Source organism: Thamnophis sirtalis, unplaced genomic scaffold (assembly GCF_051295495.1).
Source record: "Thamnophis sirtalis isolate CommonGarterSnake01/CBP01778 unplaced genomic scaffold, rThaSir2_p1.2 scaffold_2, whole genome shotgun sequence".
NCBI lineage: Eukaryota > Metazoa > Chordata > Lepidosauria > Squamata > Natricidae > Thamnophis > Thamnophis sirtalis.
In genome coordinates this window covers 39,931,742-39,957,253 of record NW_028261382.1, presented here as the reverse complement: position 1 = coordinate 39,957,253, position 25,512 = coordinate 39,931,742, and the positions used below count along the sequence as shown (strand labels likewise).

At 47.7% G+C, this 25,512-nt stretch overlaps 3 protein-coding genes across 3 annotated transcripts; 2 read left to right on the top strand and 1 right to left on the bottom strand.

Annotated features, from left to right (window-relative positions):
* Nucleotides 1–2,016: 2,016 nt before the first annotated feature.
* LOC148048646 (uncharacterized) lies at nucleotides 2,017–4,171 on the bottom strand. Its single transcript, XM_087705047.1, has 2 exons — nucleotides 4,034–4,171; nucleotides 2,017–3,899 (listed from the first exon to the last, which is right to left on the bottom strand). Exons 1-2 carry the CDS (start codon nucleotides 4,169–4,171, stop codon nucleotides 2,097–2,099), a joined length of 1,941 nt encoding a protein of 646 aa, XP_087561173.1. The 3' UTR covers nucleotides 2,017–2,096.
* A 4,915-nt stretch (nucleotides 4,172–9,086) lies between these two features.
* LOC148048645 (uncharacterized) lies at nucleotides 9,087–12,844 on the top strand. The gene is made up of 2 exons (XM_087703689.1): nucleotides 9,087–9,224; nucleotides 9,797–12,844. Exons 1-2 carry the CDS (start codon nucleotides 9,087–9,089, stop codon nucleotides 12,842–12,844), a joined length of 3,186 nt encoding a protein of 1,061 aa, XP_087559815.1.
* Nucleotides 12,845–16,618: 3,774 nt separating this feature from the next.
* S100A11 (S100 calcium binding protein A11) lies at nucleotides 16,619–22,683 on the top strand. Its single transcript, XM_087705046.1, has 3 exons — nucleotides 16,619–16,778; nucleotides 20,786–20,944; nucleotides 22,394–22,683. The coding sequence occupies exons 1-3, from the start codon at nucleotides 16,776–16,778 to the stop codon at nucleotides 22,553–22,555; spliced, it is 324 nt and encodes a 107-aa protein (XP_087561172.1). The 5' UTR covers nucleotides 16,619–16,775; the 3' UTR covers nucleotides 22,556–22,683.
* The last annotated feature ends 2,829 nt before the right edge of the window (nucleotides 22,684–25,512 follow it).

The following is a 25,512-nucleotide window of genomic DNA, read 5'->3' as shown; positions in this document are numbered from 1 at the left end:
CTGAAAAGAAATCCTACACTCTCACTTAGAAGTTACGTTCTCACTCAAAAATCTCGCCTGCTGTGATGGAAACCCAGCTTCTGGTTGACGATTAGAAGGTCCTATCAACGCAGAACAGTTACACAGCTTTAAGTTAGAAGAAACAACATCTGATGGTCTTCTGGCACCCTCCTGTGGTCAATGACCAGGTAGCAGATTATTTTAACACAATGCATTATGGGATGTTTCAAAGCTGTGTTTCTCAACCACGGCAAACTTGAAGATGTGTGGACTTCAACTCTCCCTGCCCATGTGTCATGTCTGCAAGCCATCTAAACTTTTTTGGGACTGCCAAACTTTCTACTGTTGGGAAACAGGAGGGGGGATTATATGGAGTTGGGTGATAGGTAGCCATAATAACATTCTTCTTAGAAGGCCAAGGTCATCTTTGTCTTGGAGCTGGATGGGAGGGATCTGTCTTCGTGGCAGGGGAAGATTGGACCATGTGATGGACTTGTGGGTGTTGGAGCAGGGTCTTGAACTTTTAACTGGGTGGGGAAACCGGGAAGCTTTCAGATTCGGGTTTCCCCAGATGTGCCAACATGACTCTCTTCATCAATTGGAACTTTGAGGAATCCTTTGCCTTGGACTCTGATTTTATATTGGGTGCTATTTGCAACCCTGACATTGACACCATGCTAGCGGAGGAATTCTGGGAACTGAAGTTGTCAGTCCTTGATTTAGAGAATGTTGCTCTCCATGCTCAGAGGATTCGGAATATCAGAGTTGGAAGGAACTTTGGAGGTCTTCTAATCCAACCCTCTATTCAAGGAGGAGACCCTATACCAATTCAGACAAATGATTGTCCAATCTCTTCTTAAAAACCTCCAGTGATGGACCACCCGCAACTTCTGGAGGGAAGCTGTTCCACTGATTAATTGTCCTCCCTATTGGGACATTTTCCCATAGTTCTGGGTTGGATCTCTTCTTGGTAAAGTTTCCACCTGTTACTTTCTTCTGCCTCTAGTGCAGAATTCCCATCGTTTACTACAATGTGTCCATCCAAGAGCTAAAAGTGGGCCTGGGTATTTGAGAGACCGCCTACTGCCAATCACCTCCACTAGACCGATACGATCGCATCGATTAGGCCTCCTCCGAATTCCATCTACTAGCCAGTGCAAACTGGCAACTACCCAGAGGAGAGCCTTCTCGGTGGCTGCTCCGACCCTCTGGAACGAACTCCCCGTGGAGATTCGGACCCTCACCACCCTCCAATCCTTCCGCGCCGCTTTGAAGATCTGGCTGTCCCGGCTGGCCTGGGGTTAAGATTCCAACCCCACCCGAATTGTGTGACTGTTGTGCTCTCTTTTAATATGTTGTATTGTTTACATATTGGAATACTGTTTGTCTCCCCCCCCCTTTTTTTGAATTGTGAGCCGCCCTGAGTCCCCCCAGGGAAAAGGGCGGCATACAAATAAAGGAAATTCAAATTCAAATTCAAAAGTCAATTCAAATGACAAACAACGTGGAGTTTGTTTAGAAGAAACTGCTCTTTATTTAACTTGTTTCATTTCCATCACCAGTAGCCCACCAAAAACCCAGTAACCCACCACGTTTACCCTAAATCCAAAGTTAGAAAAATCAAGAGAGAAAAAAAGGGTGAAGGGGAAAATAGAGTACAGCTAGTGTTCAACAACCCAATGGAGTTGACCGCTTGATCAATGGTGAACACCTTCGCGCAGGACACCTTCGCACGTTCGACATCAAGGAAGAACCAGGCTGGCTTCCGTTGGTTCCCCCTTGATGGAAGGCTCTTGATGGATGTCTTCAACTGGTTCTTCATCGTGGTTCCTTCGTTCCTCGAATGGCTGGGATAGGTGGGAAAATATAGAGTTATTGAATATAGTAAGGCTACGACTACGAGCAAACCGGTTGGCTTCATGGTCAAAGATTCCACACAAAAAAAAAGGCCAAGGAGCGCAGAGCCTCTCCAGATGTTGATCAAATGACAGTCCCCAGCAACTCTTATCTTGGTCCAGAACTGCTGGGAAATGTGGTTTCTCAAGTTCTGGAGAACTAGCCACGGTGCTGCTTACTTTGGCTTCAACCTTCCTTTTCTAGCCCTTCGTGTCTGGCTTAGGGTTACGAGGTTCAGATCTTCTGAGTTCAGGAACTCTGCGTCTGGACATCTGCCGTGGGCTGCTGGGGTCAAGCTCTCTCCGGCCAGCATCAGAAGGGCTCGCCATGTCTCGACCTGTACGTCTCATTCGGTCATCTCCTTCTGGGAGTCTCTCCCTTTCGCCATATCTTGAGGGACTTTCTTGAGGCCTTCTCCGGTCTTCATCTCTGGTTTCAGCTTCAAGGGACATGGCGCGTCTCCCACCTCTCTCCCTGTCCCGGGATTCATGTTCATAACGTGGTCCCTCCTGATTGTCTTCTCTCTCAACTAATTCACGAGGCTGGAGCCTTCTCCTCCTTTCAGAATCTCTTTCTTGGGACCGAACTTCGTAGTTACGGGGTCTCCTCGGTGGTTCTTCAAAACTTTGAGATCTATCATACTTGGGGTCCCTGGATTCAGGTTCTTGGGATTGGGGTCTCCTCCTTACGCTTTCTGTGGCACGGGTTTCCTCTCGGCTGAACTCCCGCCTTCTCCGCTCTACGTCCTGAGGACGTTGGGATCTTCTGACCTCTTCTCTGCCTTCAGATTCATGAGATCGAGAAGGTCTGTCCATGTTCTCAAGCTCAGAAGAATAGGGCCTCCTCCTCTCTTCCTCCCTACGTTCCAGGTCTTCCATTTCTTGTCTTCTTGAAGCTCCACGTGGTCGTGGTCTGCTCCCCTCATCTTCAACACGTCTCCTTTCAGATCTTCTGACTTCTTCCTCTTCTGCCCGGATTGCTCTACGAACATCTTCTCTCGATTGAAAGACAGAGCGCCCTCGTCTCCTTCCCTCACTCTCTCTCTGGTCATCTTCATGGAACTGTGATCTTCTCTCACCTTCTCCGGACAATGGGCGATGTTCCTCATACTCCTCTACTGGGCTACGGTGACGAATACGATCTTGGCGCTCATCAGCCACACGGGGTTCAAAGGCACGAGACCTCCGCTCACCGCGCATTTCCAGCTCCCTCCTTCCATCTTCCCTTTCTCGCCGTTCACGAGACGGATGATTTCTTTCAACGTCGTAATCTGCACGATCCACTCGTGCTGGAGAATCATGTCTGAAGAGTCTTCTCTCAGCTTCCTCATGTTCAGCACCTCGTCCATGACGTCGCCTCCCATCTTCCCTCCTGGATATGACTATTGGAGAATACAGGTCTTCTTCATCCCTGTCCAGCAGACCCCGAACTTCACGTCTGTCGTTGTCATTTCTTCTCACGCGTTCTCGGGACTGGCGTGGAGAGTCCTCTTCCAGTTCTGATTCCCGTTGTCCCCGTTGACGAGGTCCTGGTATCTCAATATCTTCCCGCTCTTTGGGCTCAAGGCGTCGTTGTTTAGGCTCTCTTTCCCGACCTTCCTGAGATGGACGGTCTCTCCTATCACCATCCCTCAACTCGCCATCACGTCCTTCAAAGTGGCGGTCTGCTTCTTCTCGACGTTCACTGGAAAGTTCCCTTTGTCTGCCTTCTTCCGTGGGTTGAAGGGGGGTCCTATCGGCACCTCGCCTGTCACGGACATCGTCTCTTCTCCGGTCCTCCTCCAGGAACTCCCGGCGGTTGCTTTCATTCCCACGCGGTTCGTCACTCACGGCTCTCCTCCGTACCTCACTGTATGAAAGACACTCCCGGGGATGCCAGACGCTATAGCAAGCGGTGGCCATTTCAAAGATGAGGAAGAGGAACTCATTGAAGTCGACGCGGTTGTCTCCGTTCACGTCCAGCAGTTGGAAGGTCAGCTTGACAATTTGAGGATCACGAGGGTTCTGGGGAGGGGGGGAAAAAAGCAACAACCAGAAATCACAAAGATTTTACTTCGAGACTGGACAGCTCTTCCCAACTTCATCCGACCTCCAACGATCCCAAACTAGCCTTCAACATTTCGGTAGAAACTCCTTACCTCTAGAATGTCACCAAACTCTTTTTGGATGAGTCTTTTCATCTGCCTTCGCTTCATGGAGGAGCACTCATCCCTCCTGTCGGCATACTTGTGAAAGACAGTGATGATGGTGCAGATACTGTCCACGAGACCAGCCATGTCAGAGATTTTGTCTGCAGAAACAAGGGAAAGAACATTTGCACCCATATTAGAGCCCTGGGATAAGCCGAAGAGCCAGCGCTGTCCGAAGACGTCTCCGTGGTCATGTGGCTGGCATGACTCAACGCCGAAGACGCAACGGAACGCTGTTCCCTTCCCACCAAAGGTGGTCCCTATTTCTCTACTTGCATTTTTACCTGCTTTCGAACTGCTAGGTTGGCAGAAGCTGGGACAAGGAACGGGAGCTCACCCCGTTACACAGCGCTAGGGATTCGAACCGCCAAGCTGCTGATCTTCTCCTCGACAAGCTCAGCGTCTTAGCCACTGAGCCACCGCGTCCCACCAAAGCTACTTCCAAGATACGTTGCCCCAAAATATGACTCCTCAATCCCTTTAAATCAACCCAACTTCTCTTCCTTCCAACTTGGTCCTTGCTCTTTCTAAATCTCTCAGAAACCTCCCAAGTTTAATTCCTTTCCCAACGTAGCAACGATCCGTTTTCAACTCACCCAGCTCAGTACATTCAATGGTTGAAAGCCTTCAGGGAACTGATGGAGAATAGCAGGTATCCAATTCCTTTTTATATATTTCTTAAAGATGCTAACACCCTGCTTGGATGATAGATAAATTTACGTCCAGCCCAGCCCGTATTGCAACACCTCGCCTCTTTCAAGCCGGTTGTTAATCCTTGTATTTCAACTTACCCCCTTATAGCCGTCTTTTTTTAAACAAACACACCAAAATAACATCAGTTTCCAGGGAACCACCGGAATTCTGTCTTTCCTGGGTTAGATACCCGATTAAATATTACGTGGGTGGGAAGAAACCCTTACTAGTTAGTGAGAAGAGGTTTTTTTAAGAAGAGACTGGAGAGCCTCTTGTCTGGACTGGGAATGGATCTACTCCTTCAGCAGTGGGCTGGACTAGAAGACCTCCAATGTTCCTTCCAACTCTATTTCGTAACAGCTGACTTAGAACTGTTCACTTTATGTGCTTTCTGAACTGCTAGGTTGGCAGAAGCTGGGACTAGTAACGGGAGCTCACTCCGTGACGCGGTGCTAGGGATTCGAACCGCCGAACTGCCGACCTTTCTAATCGACAAGCTCAGTGTCTTAGCCCCTGAGCCACTGCATCCCTTCTTGGATCTTAGAGAGTGTCTATTTTTGATGCAAACTGGGGTTCAATTCCCCCACCCTTTCCTTCTTTTAGGGTCCTGGCTACAAAATATTTTCCTTTCCCGGGTGTTGCTGGGAGCAATACTTATTTGAGATCCCCGTAGTAGCTCAAACTTGATTGCCACCCTAAAACCTCTTGGTAGAACAAGTCTATGCTCTTTGACTAGTCACTCCTGTTTTTCAAAAGGTGGGGGACAATTTTTTTTCCCCCAGCAATTCTTGTTAAGATAAATAACGCCATGAGCAAATGACAGCTCACACCCTTGGGGTAATCATGCTAATTTTAGGGCCACCGGGATGAAGTTCTTGAGGAGGAGAGGAAGGGAACATCTCACGTATTCATCGTTCTGAATAAATGAAGGATGGAAGGTCTCAACTCTAAAGCATGGAAGCTCAGGGGTTTGGAGAAATGTCGCATTTGCCCTACATTGAAATTCCATTTTCCAAAAAGATCAGGGGTTTTGGTGGAAATGAGTAAGGCTGGTTAACTTCCTTGTTGTTGTTAGTTGCGACCCATCGCAACCCCATGGACAATGTTCCTCCAGGCCTTCCTGTCCTCTCCCATCCTCTGGAGTCCATTTAAGCTCACTCCGACTGCTTCAGTGACTCCATCCAGCCCCCTCCTTCTCTGCCATCCCCTTCTTCTTCTTCTGCCCTCCATCGTTCCCAGCATGAGGCTCTTCTCCAGGGAGTCCTTCCTTCTCATTAGGTGGCCAAAGTCTTTGAGTTTCCTCTTCAGGATCTGGCCTTCTAAAGGGCAGCCAGGGTGGATCTCCTCCAGGACTGACCGGTTGGATGGCCTTGCAGTCCAAGGGACTCAATGCAGGAGTCTTCTTCTCCAGCACCAGAGTTCAAAGGCCTCCATTCTTTGGCGCTCAGCCTTCCTTATGGCCCAACCTTCACAGCCATCCATGGCAACTGGGGAAACCACAGCCTTGACTAGACATACTTTTATTGGCAGGGTGATGTCTCTGCTTTTTAGGATGCTGTCTAGATTTGCCATAGCTTTCCTCCCCAGGAGCAAGCCTCTTTTAATTCCTTGGCTGCAGTCCCCATCTGCGGTGATCTTGGAGCCCAGGAAAATAAAATCTGTCATTATCTCCACTTCTTTCCCATCTTTTAATTTCCTAGCATAGTTAATTTCCTAGCATGGTTCAAAATGGCAGGTAATGAACAGCAACTGTGAGCGATGCTCCTTTGGAGAGGGCTTGGCTATCAAAATAACTAGTGGTGGAGATAAAGTGGGATTCAGCTCGAATAATCTTTCCACTCTCTAATATTTGGGGGTCAACTTTCATTTGTACAACTGTTCTATGTTTCTTAGCTCCTCAAACCCTATCAGATCCAGAACATCAAAGTTGGCACATTGACATTCAAAGCAGTGGGACGCCACGTTTTTCAGGGTCCACCAAACTCGTTCCCAGAAGCCACCACTGGACAAGCACACTTGGAGTTGAGGGTGAAGAAACATCTCGAAGGCTTTAGCCATCCGCTTGATGGACTTTGGGGGGGGGGGTCAACTGTTATTCTCGCACATGCAACCCCAAGAATCCTCCAAGTCATAAGTTCAACTAACTGTTGAAGGCGGGTTCTCCGGACAAGATCCATCATCCACACTCAGCCATGCCTTGAAGCTTTGAGGGGGAAGGTCTTGAAGCCTTGAGAAAGCATCTGATGACCACGTTGTGCTGGCACCGAGTCACAGCTTGCTGTTCCGTCTAAATATCTTCCTGAAATCACAACCTGGAGACAATTGTGCTCATAAAGGGGATGTTGGTGGACACAAGCTTGGGTGTGCTGCGGGTTGCAGAAACAACTAAGGGAAGAGAAGTTTGTTTTTGACTTCTCATAAGGACAGAGAAGCTGACCCAACTGAATTCGGTAAGAAAACTGATCCGATGGTCTCTATCTTCTCATGGGCATGGTCAAAACAGGTCCTTTTCGGGCCCAAGAGTTTTATTCAAAAGCTGGAGCTTGCACCCCACCAGAGATGCCGCATTCTCCATTTTGGAGAAGACACCCATTTAAATTTAACCCACTAGATGAGTTAAGGTATCATTATCCCAGGTGTAATTAGCCCGGCCGCTAAAACAAGCGGCGACAGGACAAAAATTACTCACATCCTTTTTCTGCAGGGAACAAAAAATAACAAGGAGGTGGCCTCCACGGGTTGAACAAACAAGGCAGGGACCCTTAAAATAAAGTGATAAATGGTGTAGGGTAAAGACCAGGGAACGTTGAAGGAACAGAACAAAAGGAATATTTCTGAAAATAGTCACAGCGTTGACCCGCCTTGCAGAAAACATCTGTGGTTGGGCAAACAAGGTTGTCTCCAAAGTTCTTGAGAACTTCTCAGCCCTCCTTAAAAAAAATGTCCCCTTCTTTTAAGGCTCCCTCTGTGGAGGACATATTCCATCGTTGAACACGTCCAACTGATTAGGGTGGAGGGATCTCACCGTACATCTTACATCATAACTATAATTTTTATTGCACATTTTCCCAAGACATTTTATCATCTGTTTACCACGATTACCCTACCCTAACCCATTGGGAACGTTCCAAGCTTGGATTCAAAACTCAACGGGGTCCCAAACATTTCCGTGCTCCAAACTGTCTCCAATCCTGCTGGTTGAGGGCTTCTGGGAGTTGAAGTCCACCTACCTTAAAGTTGCTAAGGTTAAGGTTAATTTAAAAAATTGGAAAGTGAGGGGAGGGTCACGTAAGCTTGGGCTCCTGGAGAACATTCATACCCCCCAAAACTTGGTTCTGTTTCTCCTTGTAGGGGTGTTTTTTTTGCAAGAAAAATAAGAAGTTGAAGCTTGGGAAGATAAATCTGTCCTTCACCAAGGCCATTTGTTTGACTCCCTCTATTGGTGACAGAGGTTCCTTGAGGTTCTCCTGCTGGGCGATGACAGAGATTTAGACCTCACCCATTCTTGGTCTACAAGATCTATCATTCTGGGATATATTGCTTCCCAACCTGGAGGAAAGATGAATAGAGCAAAAAGCCGTTGATTGATAGGTCTCTTCTGGACCATAAACCGTGGAATTCTGCACCAGATCAAACCATAAGTCCTGGTGTGGTCACAAGAGCTCATGTTCTCCCGCCAAAGCTTAAACCCTCTTCCTTCTGGAAACCAACCTTGGCTTTTGAACTTAAGACGAATCAAGAAACCTGCACGTGCCATGGAATTCATCTCTTCCAACCCTTACATGGTATGATGCCCAGATCGAACCCAACCATGGGCACGTCAGAAGCAGGGGAAGACGTTGATGATCACCCCACAAGCTATGGCAGGCACGCTTCTTTCCTCCTTTTTTAAAATTGCAGAGAGACAGCGAATGCTATTTTAGGCTTCCATGTGGGGGAACATGACAACGAACAAGGTGGAAATTACAAGTCGCCGAGCAATTTGTCCCGAAAACAGAAAGGTGGAACGAGCCCGGGCTGAAGATGAATCAGATTGTCCTCTCAAGAGGGTGTCGCCTTGCATGGTACAATTAGCCAACCTATAAAAGGGGTTTGGCTTCCTGGTGCTTCCACACTTTTGTCTCGGAGGCTGTTCCCCTGATTTTGCTGAGCTGGGTGAGTTGAAAAATCGGGGTTGGGGGGAGAATCAAGACCGGGGGAGAGTTGAGCAGTTTCCTTAGAGGACAAATTCCCTTTGGGGCCACTCTAGAAAAATTAGAGGCCCTTCTTCATTGTCCCTTTCCCTGTCTTTGCAGAAAGGGACTTCAGGATGAGCTACTTTCTGGACAGTGTCTGTACCATCGTCGGAATCTTTCACAAGTATGCCCGATGCCAGGATGGCAACCTCGCTCTCAACCGGAGAGAAATGAAGACGCTTATCCAGAAGGAGTTTGCTGAAGTCTTGGAGGTGAGCACCAACCGTTGGGGAGGTGGTGGTGATGAGGGACAACATCGGGCAATGCCCACCGTGATGGATCTTCAGGACCCTTCATTCCAAGCCATGTCCTGATGGCAGCATTCATCCGTGTTCTGGCTGGATCCTGCACTGTCCACCGTGAATCCTTACATGGTGTTCCTTCGGTGGAGGATGTCAAGCCAGGCTGGAAGGTCACCTATCAGAGATGGTCTGGTGGAGCCTATTCTAGGAGCCAGGAAGTGGGATGGAGAACCTCTATGGTCTCTTCCAGCTCTACTGAGCTACAACACAGGAATTGGGGCTGGGGGAATAATCAGGGGATACATGTAGGCTGAGCCAAGACCAGAGTTTGGGGTTGAAGGGATGACAGGCCCCATTTCCAGCAGGGGAAGCCGTTGGGTAAGTTAACCACTCAACAATCCTATTGGGCAGGACAATGCTTCTTTGGATATCGTTCCACTTAAAACATAATAAATGATCATCTTAACTGTGAAAAATGTTGAGGTGCTATTGGTGGTCCCAAAAACCAACCCTCTTCCTTTTGGATTTCTCCTCACTTCCAGAATCCTTGCGACCCTCAGACAATTGAGCTCACGTTCAAGCTGCTGGACGTCAATGGAGACAGCTTGGTGGACTTCAACGAGTACCTGATTTTCGTCTTCCAAATTGCCAAGGGTTGTTACAGGTACCTGCAGCCCAGAGAGTATCTTCTTCGGGACGAAAGTAGCAGAGCCCTACGCGAAGGAGAAGCAGGAGGAACCAAAAGAGGAGGCCGGCAGCTTCAGGATGGGGAAAGGAGGGGAGACTATGTCCATGAGAGACAAGGCTTGGATGGGGCTTCCCTACGTTCCATTGAGGAAGGAAGACGGGGGGAACTGGTGGGATGCTACCTTCCCATCGAACCTGTAAAAGAAGTAGAAGTAGAAGAAGAAGTAGAAGAAGAAGAAGAAGAACAAGAAGATAGCATCTTTGAAGGACATGAACCCGAGTTGAGGGATAGGAGAGACCGTCCATCTCAGGAACACCAGGAAAGAGAGCCTAAACAACGATGCCTTGAGCCCAAAGAGTGGGAAGATATTGAGATACCAGAACCCCGTCAATGGAGACAACAGGAATCAATACTGGAAGAGGACTCTCCACGTCAATTCCAAGAACTTGTGAGAAGAAATGACAATGAGAGACGTGAAGTTCGGGATCCACTGGACAGGGATGAAGAAGACCTGTATTCTCCAGTAGTCCCATCCAGGAGGGAAGAAATGAGGCAACGCTGGGGCCAAGAGATTGAGGGAAGACTCTTCAGATATGGTTCTCAAGCACGAGTGGATCATGCAGATTACGATGTTGAAGGAAGTCGACCGTCTCGTGAACGGCGAGAAGGGGAAGATGGAAGGAGGGATCTGGAAATGCGCGGTGAGCGGAGGTCTCGTGCCTTTGAACCCCATGTGGCTGATGAGCGCCAAGATCGTATTCGTCACCGTAGCCCAGTAGAGGAGTATGAGGAGCATCGCCCATTGTCCAGAGAAGGTGAGAGAAGATCACAGTTCCATGAAGATGACCAGAGAGAGAATGAGGGGAGGAGGAGACGAGGACGCTCTGTCTTTCAATCGAGAGAAGATGTTCGTAGAGCAATCCAGGCAGAAGAGGAAGAATTCAGAAGATCTGAAAGGAGACAGGATGAAGATGAGTGGAGCAGACCACGACCACGTGAAGCTTCCAGAAGACAAGAAGTGGAAAGTTTGGAACGCAGGGAGCAAGAAAGGAGGAGGAGGAGGCCCTATTCTCCTGAGCTTGAGAACATGGACAGACCTTCCCGATCTCATGAGTCCGAAGGCAGAGAAGAGGTCAGAAGATCCCAACATCCTCAGGACGTAGAGCGGAGAAGGCGGGAGTTCAGCCGGGAGGATACCAGAGTAACCGAAGTTAGAAGGAGGAGGTCCCAGTCCCTTGAGCCTGTGGCCAGGGACATCAGATATATCCGACCGCAAAGATATGAGGAACCAAGAAGAGATGATCAGAGAAGACCCCATAATTACGAAGTTCACTCTCTAGGAAGAGATGTCGCAAGAAGGAGAAGGCTCCAGCCTCGTGAATCACCCAAGAGAGAAGACAACCAGGAGAGGCAAGGGTATTATGAACGTGAAACCTGGGACAGTGAGAGAGACAGGAGAAGGCCTCAGTCACGTTATTCAGAACCCAGAGAGAGGGAGATGAGAAGGCATCAGCTGATTGATCCAAGAGTTGATGAAAGGGAACAACTCCAACCAAGAGAAGCAAACATCAGACCAAGACAATCAGATAGGATTTCTCCATCGGATAGTCCAAGAGAGTATGACCAGAATAAACAACAGATATATAGACATACTCTACAAAGAGAAGTGAAGAGACAAAGCTATGATAGACTAAGCAATGGCCAGAGACAAATCTGGGCAATTGAAATTGCTCAAAGAGAAGATGAAGGGCAAAGGGGAAGCAATGTTGAGGTTAGAGATGTTGGCCAATTCCGTAGAGTTCACCACAGAGAGAGTGAACACCAGAGAAGAACCTCAAGACATGATTCTGATGATGAAAACATGGATCAGAGGCACACCCAAACCTATGAGGCTAGCTCAGTAGAAGGTGGAGACCCAAGAAGAACTTTATCCCATGACTCTGGTACAAGTCAGATCAACCAGAGGAGAGCCCCGACCTATGAGGTTGGCCCTAAAGATGATCAAGGACCACGGAGGACGCCATCACGTGAGTCTGCTGACCAGAGATGGAGGACCCACACAGAAACTGACCTAGTAGAAGATGATCAGAAGCCTTCCAACCCATATGAAGTTGACCCAAGAGATGGTGAGCATCAGAGGACAGTGCAGTCCTCTGACCCTAATTTCAGGGATATTGAAGTAACACAAGATAATATGGGGGACAGCACTCAGCCACGTGAAGCCACCTCTGTTCCCAATCAAACCGCTGACCGTGGACGTAGTCTGCTGAGAGACCAAAGGCCACCAGAGTCTGGTGAAGTTCAACCATCAAGGAAGCCTGGACAATCTAAGGCAGAACGAAGCCCGGTGAGTCCACGTGAGCAGCACCAGGTCACAAGAGAGAGCCAACGTTTGTCTGGACCAGAACAGAGAGGTCCGCAAAGACGGTGGCTGCAACACCATCAAACCGAAGGCCAAGACGCTGGAGTGGATCAAGCCCAACGAAAAGGAGGTTCACCTGTAGGCAAGAGAACTATCTCCCAACCAAGCGAACGACAGATCACCGAGGGCCAGGAAAGCTGGGTCCAAGGGTACCATCCCACGCCAGCCCCCCAAGTTGAAGGCGAGTCTGAGGTCTCTCCGGCTGGAGAGGGAGGCGAAGCTCAAGAACTTGCTGCTCTCAACCAACAGCAAGTCCACCGTGAGGGAGAAGCTCCTCAACCTGAGATGGAGGAACCCAAAGGGGAGGAAGACGACGGAAGTGGCTCATGGGCCCAGGAATCTCAGCCGCCTTTGGAGGACGATGTCCAACAAGCCGTCATGGAGAAGCCGAGCGGTTCTCTGGTGGAAAGCAAACCGTCCGTGGTTTGCAACCCACTGTACGAATATCTGTTGGCCCAGAAGAAGCAGGAGCAACCCTAGAAGTTGAGATGAAGATGCGAGCTTGAAGCTCGCTTGGCTTCTTTCCACAGATGTTCTTTGATCCTGTTGAGTTTTGTTCTAATCAGTTAATCTAATCATCTGAAAATCAGCTCTTTTGGTCCAAGGTGATACCCTAACAAAGGGGATCCTGGTCTCTTCCCTTTGGGATGTATCCATGGAAGTGTTAAGCTTAAGGTTGAGAAAAAAGCAAGGGGGTCTCTATAATCATTTGGGTTTTCTGCTACTCGGGGTCTCGATCCGCCCCTTTGCCTCTTCGACGATTCCGAAATACCTTCCAAACTCCACAGGAGGTCACAAGATGAGGAACGCAACACACCCCAAATTCTACCCGGAGTCGTCAAGGAGCAAATCTAGGCGGATGTAAACCCCTTCGGTGTCCTTAGACATCTTCCTTCTAGTCTCAATAAATTCCTTCTGATTGAATGCATCCGTTCTCCTTCTTTCTGTTTCCTTCGTCCACAATATTTCCTTACTTATTTGAGCCAAGATGGCGCAGTGGTTAGAGTGCAGTACTGCAGGCCACTTCAGCTGACTGCTATCTGCAGTTCGGCGGTTCAAATCTCACCAGCTCAAGTTTGACTCAGCCTTCCATCCTTCCGAGGTGGGTGAAATGAGGACCCAGACTGTTGGGGGCGATATGCTGACTCTGTAAACCGCTTAGAGAGGGCTGAAAGCCCTATGAAGCGGTATATAAGTCTAACTGCTATTGCTATTTTTAAAGTGGGGTTGATTCCTCTGTTGGCCGCAAGGTGAAGCACAGAAAAATCAGCCAGGATTTCAAGAGGGTTAAATATTTGGAGAAATGCTCGTTTCAAGAGCCAATGAGAGACGCTTCTTTTTTTTAAAAAAAAAGAAAAAAGTTCACGTTCAAGTCACGACTTGCGAAGGGGAAGGTTGGGACAGAACCGCAAAAATGCAACTGAGAGGTTTCGTCATTCACCTACCACTGCAATTGTGTTGCCACAGATCTTGCCACGGGCTCTGTTTACCCTCCCCCCACTTTCCTTTCGGTGGAGAGAGAAATCTTAATCATTTTTTTTTAATCATTTTTTTTTTTGGAGGAGCCGAGGTGGCGCAGTGGTTAGAGTGCAGTACTGCAGGCTAGTTCAGCTGACTGCTAGTTCGGCAGTTCGGCTGTTCAAATCTCACCGGCTCAGGGTTGACTCAGCCTTCCATCCTTCCAAGGTGGGTAAAATGAGGACCCGGATTGTTGTTGGGGGCAATATGCTGACTCTGTAAACCGCTTAGAGAGGGCTGAAAGCCCTATGAAGCGGTATATAAGTCTAACTGCTATTGCTATCTATCAATCAATCAATCAATCATCCATCTTATCTATCTATATCTACCTACCTATCATCCATCTTATCTATCTATCATTCTGTCTGTCTGTCTGTCTGTCTGTCTGTCTGTCTATCTATCATCTATCTATCTATCTATCGGATTGTTGGGGGCGATATGCTGACTCTGTAAACCGCTTAGAGAGGGCTGGAAGCCCTATGAAGCGGTATATAAGTCTAACTGCTATTGCTATTGCTATTTTTGCCCAATCCCTTAGCACACAATTCTTTTTTCTTTTTTAAATCTCTGCTGGACTTTTTCCAGTTTTTGCAAGAGGGTGGCGAGGGAAGTCAGCTTATTTTCAGAAAATTCTCCTAACAAGATACCTCTCTTCTTTTAAAGACAAGTTATGCATTTATTTATTAAATATATTGATTGCCCATCTTACCGTAAGATAACTCTGGTCAATTCGCAATCAACTTTTGCAAAAGTTTAATTCACACTAAGAATTAAAGTGATAAAAAAGATTTTAAAAGATATTTTCCTTCTGACCAGCAGAGTCCATGGGGAAGGGGTGTTCACTTAACAAGTAGGTGTGGGGGTTTCCCTCCCCCTCCTTCCCCTTTGGTTGCTAGGGAAAACTTAAATCTGGATTTTTGCCCAATTCTTTTCGTTAGCACACAACCCTGCGGTTCTTTTTTTTTATTTTTTAAAATCTCTGTTGGACTTTTTCCAGTTTGCAAAAGGGCGGAGGGAGAAGTCAGCTTATCTTCAGGATAATTCTTCTAAAAAGAAAGCTCTCTTTTTAAAAATAAAAAAGTTTTTTATTTATTTATTAAGTATATTGACTGCCCGTCTTACACCAGCAAGGCAAATCTGGATAGTTCTCAATATTAAAAAGATGGACTTTTTGCAAAATGTAGGTACAATAGGAATTAAAATAATAATAAAAAAAGATTTTTCCTTTCCTCTTTCTTTTGGTTTTCTTTCCTTCCTTCCTTTTTTCCTCTTTTTCTTTCTTTCTCTTTCTGTTTCATTCTTTCTTTCATTTCTCTTCCTTTTGTTCTTTCTCTCTCTCTCTCTTTCTCTACTGCAAGGGAGGCGGCAGAAAATACCGACTTCAATTCGTAAAATCCCCAAGTACACATTAGTTACACTCATATCCAGACCCGATGAAAGCAGAGTGGAAATCACTCAAAATTCGTCCCTAAGTACAGGGGTCTCTTTTTTTTAGTCTAGTCCTCATTGTTCTAGGGGAAGCCTCCAGCTGTGTTCTAGAAGAGGAGAAGCTGGTATGTGGCAAAGTCAACGCCATTCTCTTGGCACAAGACAACGGGAAAAATATGAGTGTCTCCAACTTTTTTTGCGTTCTTCTTCTCAGTGGTTACTCAGAGGAGTAGCGGGGGGTGACTCACCCCTCTGCGGCCCTCTTGCACAAAGGAAAATTACAGCGCTGCAGAAAACTGATTTCCTGTTATTTTTCCAGCATTTTATAGATCAGGAATTTGGGAAAGAATTTGGTCGTCAGACCAAGCTGGGTTTGGATTTCTGATTTCAGTCCGAAAAACCAAATTCTGAAAATACTCAAGTCTGCTTCTGTCTACCCGTGTAAAAACAGAAGCCACACTTTCGCATCCTTCCTTTGCAAAACAGAACTCCTTTGTCGTCGTGGGAAATTTCATTTTTTTTTCCCCCTTCACCGCTGCATTCCTCCACTTGCTTTGAAGCGTCGCAAACCGTCCGCCGGCATTCGGAAAGCGTGTTCTGCATTTTTCCCCCAAAGGAGGAAATTTGTAAAAAGTGGAGGGGATTAAAACCAGACGAGGCGAATTTTGTTTTTCCCCTCCTCCGTGTATTTAAAAAAAAAAAATGTGGCTCCCAGATTTGGGGAGAAATTCAAAATCAAGAGGGAAACTTCCTTTTTCTTTGCGTTTCACCTGAATAAGGACACCAATCCAAAATGTAGTTAAAAACGGTTGGGAGGGAACTCAGAGGTCATCTAGTCCAACCCCCTGCTCACACAGGAAACCTACATTAGATGAACTGCTGACTTTCTTTCTGATCAACAAGCTCAGCGCCTTAACTGCGGAAGGAATAGAGTCCCCTTAAGTTTACACTTAAGTCGGACAAGGAGGAAACTTAAATCGAAGGTTTGGGCCGAAGGCAGGTGGCTACCGGTTGGATTTCGGCCTGCTACACAGCAAAAGGGGATTTATTTATTTGTTTTCTCTGTCAAAACTGCTGGGAAGTCTTCAAAACTGAAATCTAGCGGATTCCGAGCAGCTGGGAAACCTCAACCGGTTGCTTTTCCCCCTGTTTGTGGCCGATTTCTGTAAAAGTTAGCAAGAGAGTGGGCCTGAGTGGGTTAACCGGAGAGAGAGAGAAATCAACTTCCCTTTAAGCACATTCCTGAGTGAATGAAATAAGGTGGGGCATGTGAGGGTTTTTGTGTGTGTGTGTGTGTGTTTGCCTGAGTGTGTCGTTTAGCCAAAATTGCTCAACAGGCGGGGAAGAGACGGGCGTTGGCTTAACCGGGGAGGGGCCAAACCCTCCCTTCGCCACTCGGGTCTCCAACCAGCTCACCAGCAACAGCCAACTTTCCTCTCTGTCCAGCTAGTTGCCGACCACAGCTATGGTAAGCGCGCCCAGGCCTTGGAGGATGCCTCTGAAGTATGCCAAGGCAGACGTAGGGAGGAGTGTTTCCTTCTCCGTTTGCAACTGGGGGGGGGGAGGGAGAGGGAAGGAAGCAGTCTCCCCCCCCCCCAAAAAAAAACAAAAACAGAGCCAGGGAAAATTGGCTGGAGGAGAAGGGGAACAAATGACACCATGAGAAGGAGGAAAAATGGGAAACAGCTGGAATGACCCAAAAGTTCACCGAATCCAACTTCTGTCTCCCGGGAGGCAGTTCCAGACTTTTCAGCTTGGATGGGGACTCCGGTTCCCCTGCTCCTAAGAGGGTGGGGATGATGGGAAGTGGAGTGTTGGGATTCCTACGCCAGCAGCCTGGAGAGCAAGAGGCGGCTACCAAGGTGTGGCTCTCATCTGCCTCCCTTCTGTCTCCCTCTCTCCCGCTCCTTCTCTCTCTATTTCTGCCTCTCTCTGTTTCTATCTCTTTCATCTCTGCCTATCCTTTTCTCCTTCACTCGCTCTCTCCCCCCCTTTCTCTTCGCTTCTTTTTTCGCTTCACTTTCTCTCCTCTCCACCTTCAGTCTCTCTTTTTCTCTTTCCACTTTCCTCCTCTCTTTCTTCACTCTTCTTTCTCTCTCTCCCTCCCTCTCTCTCTGTCTGTCTCTTTCATCTCTGCCTATCCTTTTCTCCTTCACTCTCTCTCTCTCTCTCTCCCTTTCTCTTCGCTTCTTTTTTCTCACTTTCTCCCTCCTCTCCACCTTCAGTCTCTCTTTTTCTCTTTCCACTTTCCTCTCTCCTTTCTTCACTCTTCTCTCTCTCCCTCTCTCTATGTCTATCTCTTTCTCTCTATCTCTTTTGTTTCTGCCTATCTTTTTCTCTTTGCCTCTCTCTCTTTCTCTCTCTCTCTTTCTCTCCTTGTCTTCATTTCTTTTCTCTCCATCTCTCTCTCTCTCTCTCCCACCCTCCCTCTCTGTATTCCTGGCTTCTCTTTCTCTACCTTTTTTCTCTTCCTATCCTTTTCCCTTTGCCTCTCTCTTTCTTTCTCTTTGTCTCTGTCTCTGTCTCTGTCTCTCTCTCTCTCATGTGGGCATCCATGCCACCGAAGATGTGTTCTTTTCACCAGAATATATTCCCTCTGGGGATAGAAAATTCGGTTTTGCCTTTCCTGCGAGGTCAGAAGTGCGTAGCGTAGCGGGAGGTCAAGTCCTTGCTGTTTTGGGCTGTGGTTTCCCGTTTCTTTTCAGCGGGAAAGGGTGTGGCTATGCCGGTGGACAAGCTTTCTCAAATTCCACCATGGCTCGGGGTTCCTCCTTGCAAAAATCTCCCAGGAAGCGGAATTCAACGGGGGAAGACTTAGGCAGAAGTCAGGTCGTTGACCGGTTGAACTTCGATCTGCCACACGAGGGTTCGAGGCCTACAAGCACCGCCAAGGAGAAAAACACCTCTTTAGTTTAGGCAGGAATTAAGAGAGTTGGGGTCTTAATTGTCTTCCCATAAGATCCTGGGAGGGGGATTTCTGCCCAGACACGCTCTGGAGACCCCATTCCAAGTCTATAAAAGTTTACTATATGTTCGCTAAGTGTGGATTGCCCCAAAAAATCACCGTTCCTTTGCTTTGGGGAGTGGTTCGATTGGTAACTCTCAGCCATGAAAAAAAAGATGCAAAATAATCTTCTTGGCTGATTTTTTGCAAAGTCAGCTCGTAAGGGATAGTAAGAGAAAACACTTACTGGTGCAGAAGCAAAACAGAACTAATGACTAGGCAAGAAGAGTTATATACCAAGGCATCCCAAATCTTGAGTTACACATTTTTGCGGGTAAATATATTGGTGAACTACTCCGGATGTCATTCATTCATTTTTTTTAAAAAAGAAATATTCGGTGTGTTCCCACCTTATGCTGAATTTGACTCCGTTAAAAACCTGGATGAGGGCCAGTCAGTCTACCATCTGCTAATCTAACTTGGGTTTGTTGTAAGTTTGTCTGTGTGTTGGGGAGGGGGAGGGGGGTATCGGTGGGCTAACAGAATAACAGTTGAAGGGAGCTTGGGAGGTTCTTCTGGTCCAACCCCCCCTCCTGCTCGAGCAAGAGACCCTTTTCCATTCCAGACGAACGATGGGTCAATCTGGTCTTACAAAATATCTCCAGAGATGGAGCCTCACCTAGGCATGGTGTAAGCTCAGAGTGTAACGCCAAACGTCTTGTGTGAATCCACAAAGGTGGCTCAGCCGGTAACCAGGAAGTGTTGTGTGAACGCAACGAAGCGGTTACTGGGGAGGGGAGGAAGATTGGAGAAGAATGTTAAGTTTGTTCTGTGGCTTTTCGCTGCCAGGGGTTTTAATGTTGCCAAGGCAAGCCCAAACTCATGAGTGCCTCTCCTCCGAAGTTGCCAAGTTGTGTCGTTAGAGCTTTAAAACATAAAAAAAAACAGTGGGCTCTCTCTCCGCTCCCCCCTCTCTCTCCAAAAATTGACGTCAGTTTTTTTCCGTTGCAAGCAAAAATCAAGTTCTAGCCAAGGCCACTAGGTGGAAATGCACAGGTTTTGATCTGCGAATGGAAGAACAGCAGAGAGCCCTCGTTGAATTGGCTCCCTGGGATATGAATTGGAGCGCCTCTCTCTTCCTGGGCCTATCCTGAATTTTCTCATAGCAATAGCAGTAGCTGTTAGACATATACCGCTTCCTGGGGCTTTCAGCCCTCTCTAAGCGGTTTTACAGAGTCAGCATATCGCCCCCAACAACAATCCGGGTCCTCATTTTTACCCACCTCGGAAGGATGGAAGGCTGAGTCAACCTTGAGCCGGTGAGATTTGAACAGCCGAACTGCAGAACTGCAGTCAGCTGAAGTAGCCTGCAGTGCTGCATTTAACCACTGCGCCACCTCGGCTCTGGGGGGGTGGGCGGGGCGGGGGGGGCAATTTATTTAGGAGCCAAGGTGGCGCAGTGGTTAAATGCAGCACTGCAGGCTACTGCTAGATCAGCAGGTCAGCGGTTCAAATCTCACCGGCTCAGGGTTGACTCAGCCTTCCATCCTTCCGAGGTGGGTAAAATGAGGACCCAGATTGTTGGGGGCAATATGCTGACTCTCTGTAAACCGCTTAGAGAGGCCTGAAAGGCCTATGAAGCGGTATATAAGTCTACTGCTATTGCTATTGCTATTGCTATTATTTGAAAGACTCTCTTCAAACTTAAAAGTAACTCCAGTAGGGGGCAGGCAAACTGAACCAGCTCTGAAGTTAACCCAAACTTAATTATCTCTGAAATTAACCTAAACTTAATTAGCTCTGAAGTTAACCTAAACTTAATTAGCTCTGAAGTTAACCCAAACTTAATTAGCTCTGAAATTAACCTAAACTTAATTAGCTCTGAAGTTAACCCACATTGTAGGCTAGCATTTCTCAATCTTGGCCACTGGAAGAGGGGAGGAGGCAGCCGCCTCTGGAGGCCGAGATGAGTGAGGAGGAAGAACAGCTGGGGCCTGTTCCTGATGCACATATGCACAGAGTGGTTAGGAGAGGAGAACAGCGGACGAGGAGTCAACTTGGGAAGCAAGGCGCATGTGAACACTGAATGGCCCCTCCCTGGCTGGGGAATAAATAGAAGGAGTGGTGATCGTAGGAGGCAACAGTTCGTATTTCTGAAGATTTGGCTCATTGTGCTTCGCTGCTTGCCAGAACTTAATCTGCAGCCTTTCGGCTGGGAGCTCACAGCCTGGCGATTATTGCCAGAAGCTGATAAAGTCTGTTACTTCGGTTAGCTCTTCGAAGGACTATTGCCTGGACTTTTCGGTGTGTGTGAATGCCATTAAATTCACAGGAGATTAAATAAAGAGAGGGGGGGTTGGGACAAGGAGTTCTGTTTCTTGTTTCTGCTAAGGCTGTGTCAGAACAATTATCTTCTCCCTTCGGGCTCCCATTGGAAACAAGATGCGCCTTTTCGCGAAGCGCGCATCGTCGCAATATTCGGAAGCGAAGGAGGCCCATTTTTAAAAACGCAACTTTTTCCACTTCTGCAGTCGTCCAGGTGCACTATGGGCCCCACCGAAACCGAGCGTTGCATCGAGTCGCTGCTGGCCGTCTTCCAGCGCTACGCTGGGAGGGAGGGAGATAGCAAGACTCTCTCCAAGAAGGAATTCAAAACATTCATGGATACGGAGCTGGCCTCTTTCACCAAGGTATGATTTACAGTTGATGTATCTCTTCGATATAGCTGGGAAACGTGGTTTTTTATTTTTTCCTCCCAAGAATTCAGCTTAAGAATCCTCCTGCTTGGGCTCCCCCCGGTGGTGGGATGTAGAATTGCAAATGGGGATAGGCACCGACGCCTAGTTCGATGTTTTTACTGTTTTTGGAACAAGGCGAACGATGGTTCAATCAACACTTTCAAAGCAAACAAAAGAGATATTTGGGGTATTGTTTCCAATCCAATGTGTTACCAGGATGTAAAAATGCTGAGATAGCAGAACAACAGAGCGGGAAGGGGACCTCAGAGGTCTTCTAGTCCAACCCCCTGCCAGGCAGGAAACCCTATACCATTTTGGACAAATGGTTGTCCAATCTCTTCTTAAAAACCTCCAGTGTGTTGGAGCACCCACAACTTCTGGTGGCAAGCAGTTCCACGGGTCAATTATTTTCACTGTTAAGAAGTTTTGCCTCGGTTCAAGGTTGCTTCTCTCCTTGATTAGTGTCCGTCCATTGTTTCCTGTCTTGCTTTGGAAAATGTTGACCCCCCTCTTCTTTTGGGCAGCCCCTCAAATACTGGAAGACTGTTATCATGTCCTCGCTAATCAGTGGTGAGTTGCAGGTGGTACGCCCCGGTACGCGCATATTGGAGCCAGATACCGTTCCTGTATGGTGCTCTGGAGGGCCCACTCGCCCGCACGAGCTCCTTAGCGGTATTTAAAGGTGTCTGCGCTTCCACGCAGGCGCATGGCGCATACAGCCCCTGCACAACGCTCCACGGAGCAGCTGGAGTGTCACGGAGCGTCACGGAGTGGCTAAGATTCATGCGTACGTTGCGCGTGTCCATGAGCACAACGCGGGCCCCGTTCCAACCGTACCGGTTGGAACGGGATTTGAAACCCACCACTGCCCCTAGTCCTTCTTTTCTCTAGACTTGCCAGACCCAATTCCTGCAGCTGTTCTTCATATGATTTAGTTCAGTGGTGGGATTCAAAAAAAATTTAACTACTGGTTCTGTGGGCGTGGCTTGGTGGGTGTGGCTTGGTGAGAAGGGTACTGTAAAATCTCCATTTCCTTCTAATCAGCTGGGACTCGGGAGGCAGAGAACAGAAGGGGCGCGGCCAGCCAGAGGTGGTATTTGCCGGTTCTCTGAACTACTCAAAATTTCCGCTACCGGTTCTCCAGAACTGGTCAGAACCTGCTGAATTTCACCTCTGGTTTAGTCTCCAGGCTTTTAATCATCTCAGTCACTCTGCCCTTTTTCCAAAGTCTCTACCTCGTTTTTGGCAACGTGGTGACCAAAACTGGACGCAGGATTCCAGGTCTTACTAAGATCTTATGAGATTTTGGTCTCCCTGTCCCTCAAGGAATTCATTTTGACAGGTCCAAAAAAAGGCCCAGCTGATCTCCTATGATCTTTTTTTTCAAAAAATTGTTTGCAGAACCAGAAAGATCCAGGCGTCGTCGACCGTATGATGAAAAAGCTGGACATGAACAACGACGGGCAGCTGGACTTTTCCGAGTTCTTGAACCTCATCGGGGGCCTGGCGGAGGCCTGCCATCACCACATGGCATCTGCGCCCGCCCCCCCCAAAAGACACTGAAGGCATCCGGGCGATTTCAAATCTTGTCATCCAAAGCATTCCAAAAATCAGGGAAGGACGTGCGCAAACTTCCTTCACTTTTTGTTTTCCTTGTTAAAAGTTTGAATAAAATCGAGAATGAATAAAAAGCAGGCTTCTGGTTTGTCCGTGCACGAAGGAGCAGAGAGCTGCGCTGGTCAAACGGGGTTATGTATTTGCAGGATAGGGAAAGTTAGCCTTGGTTGAAAAGGAACCACTCAGGACATCTGAACCCCGACTCTGAAACAATTTGAGTTTTAAAAATAAAGGTGCTAGTCCTTTATGTTTGTGGAATGAGCACCTCGACCTGGTCCCGACGAAACTCCTTTTATTAAACAAATGTAAATTCCTCTCATTCGCATTCAACAAACACGGTGCTGTGCAAGGAGAGACTTGTGAGATTCATGGACAGATCTTCACACTCCGGAAACAAACGACCAGATTGTTTCCTGCAAAAGCCCCCCCCCCCACTTTCGCTCCTCTTTTATTTCCTGTGGGAGGGGCCATTCACCGCCCACCTGCGGCTTTAACTCCCAAGTCGAGCCTGATTATTTCGGAGCTGCTGTTCTTCTGGCAGCTTCACTTTGCAAAAACCCGCCATTCAAAAATTTAACCCGCGCCTTCCTAAACGGGCCATACCAGGTTGAACCACTAGAGGGCAGTACGCACATCGTTTATGTCCTCCAAAGTTACATTTTTGAACTCGGGGCAAAACACACCCAGATACATAACTGGACCTGCAAAGAATTCCGTTTCGGCTATTTGTCACCAGCGGTGAATAATGGCCGTGTCACCGAGAGTTGGCATTTGCAAAAATCAGGTGCTTGGTACTACCTCCTCCTCCCCTCCTCCTTCCTCCCTCTCTTCTTCTCCCACTTCCTCTTCCTTCTCCTTCTTCCTCCCCCTCCTCTTCCTTTCTTTCTTCCTCCTCCCCCTCTTCCTCCTCCCCATCCTCCTTCCTCCTCTTTTTCTCCCACTTCCTCCTCCTCTTCTCCCACTTCCTTCTCTTCCTTTCCTCTTCTTCCTCCCCCTCCTCTTCCTTTCTTCTTCCTCTTCCTCCCATCTTCCTCTTCCTCCCCCTCTTCGTCCCCCTTTTATCTTCCTCCTCCTTTTCCTTCCACTCTTCCTCTCCCTCCTCCTCTTCCTCCCTTTTCTCCCTTCTCTTCCTCCCCTTCCTCTTCCTCCCCTTTTTCTCCCTTCTCTTCCTCCTCCTCTTAGGCGGCACCAACCTGCCCCAGGTTGAAATCAAATTAAACCTATTTAAAGCTGTCTCTCAACCTCGGCCACTTGAAGACGGGCAGACTTCAACTCCCAGAATGCCACATTGGCAGGGGAATCCTGGGAGTTGAAGTCTGCCCGTCTCTTCAAGTTGCCGAGGTTGAAAAACTCATCCCTGTTTATACAACTAGGTGGGGGAAAAGAGTGGAATATTTTTGCTCAGGGTGGGAACTCCCTCCCCATTGCAATAATCAGCTAGGGCGGGACATTCCTCAGCTTTGATTGCAATTTTTTCATTATTTTATTTTTTTGGCCTCGCTTCCTTTCCGACGCCCCATTCGTGGTGGAAAGAAGTATTCAACCTTTTTCCCATTGCTTCTTCCTGTCTCCTGGATTCCCCCCCCCCGGGGCTCACAGTTCCCACGGTGGTACAGTCCTCCCAGGTAAAAAAAAGGGGGCTACACCAGGTGACGTCAGCCTCCAAGTAATGCACAGGTGAGACTGCACCTCATCTGGTTCATTTGGATTGACAGGTGCAGGGAGTTGATCCACCCAGCGGCTGAAAAATCCACAAATATTTGCCTCCCAAGACAACGGCGGTTTTAAGGCCCCCAGCCACCGATGCGAAATCTCCGTTGCACAATTCAACCTTGGCACATCGCACAAATTAGTCAAGCTGTTTGCATCATACTTCTCCCTAAATAACACAACCAGCTGGGATTACACACACAGAGAGACACAAACACACAAACACAACCACCACCCAATCTCCTCGCGTAGTCTTCCTCTACTGCTGTGCCTCAAATATTATCACCTGCCCCGAGAATCATATTTGACCACAAATCTATATCTATAAAAATGGCTCTCACTCTGTGTGTGTGTGTATGTATGTATGTTCCAGCATAACTCTGGAATGCCTTGAGCAATTTCAACCAAACTTGATACACCGATGACTTTACTCTATGGAAACAAATACTGTGGCGGTAAGATACCCCTAATACTCCTCGGGGGGGTGTTCTGTTAAAATACATCCTGTTGTGCCTTCAAACGGCCTCTACTGTACTTCCGCAAAATGGCTTCTTCTGTACAGCACAGTGGAGTTGCCACGGTAACGGATTCACAGTCCTCCACAAGGAGGCTCCCTCTGGTTAAGGAGGAAAATCCACCATTAGAAATTATATTTGGTCCGGACATTATAAATAAATACCCGGGGCAACACCGGATTATCGGCTGGGTGCCTTCGTAAAGAAACAAGAGAGCTGGCGGCATATACTGCAAACATTTTTGTTGGAGGGGTGGGGGGGCATGGAAATTGGGAAATTGGTGGAAGAGATTTGATTTCTTTTCCTGGCCAGAAGAATTGCGAGAAACGATACCTGTTAAAAAGATAAATAAATCCAAGTTTCCAAGGAAGCAGGAAAGAAAGGAGCAGAGATAACAGCCGTCGGATGGAAAAGTCTTGCAAATTGAGCCTGGCAAAGGCGTGGCAGCCCAGGACAGCTAGCCTGGAATAAACCTGCGTGTATTTGTGGGAGAATTAAGTGATTCGTTAATTAATAATGTAATTGAGATCGAAATGTGGAAAGGGAGGTTGACACTCCCTCCAAAAATAGCCAGATCTCGAGATTTTTTTCTCCCAGCAAAATTTAGTCAATCCATTAAAACTCCTCTCTCTCCGGACCTAGCAAATTAATTCCAAACCTCAAAGCTTGCTTTGATTT

Bases quoted from the DNA above. Each gene is read 5' to 3' on its own strand.
- LOC148048646 (XM_087705047.1), bottom strand. From the start codon at position 4,171: ATGGCTGGTCTCGTGGACAGTATCTGCACCATCATCACTGTCTTTCAC. The intron at 3,900-4,033 runs GTAAGGAGTTTC...CCCCCTCCCCAG, and splicing joins AGTTTGGTGACATTCTAGAG to AACCCTCGTGATCCTCAAAT.
- LOC148048645 (XM_087703689.1), top strand. From the start codon at position 9,087: ATGAGCTACTTTCTGGACAGTGTCTGTACCATCGTCGGAATCTTTCAC. The intron at 9,225-9,796 runs GTGAGCACCAAC...CCTCACTTCCAG, and splicing joins AGTTTGCTGAAGTCTTGGAG to AATCCTTGCGACCCTCAGAC.
- S100A11 (XM_087705046.1), top strand. The intron at 20,945-22,393 runs GTATGATTTACA...AATTGTTTGCAG, and splicing joins AGCTGGCCTCTTTCACCAAG to AACCAGAAAGATCCAGGCGT.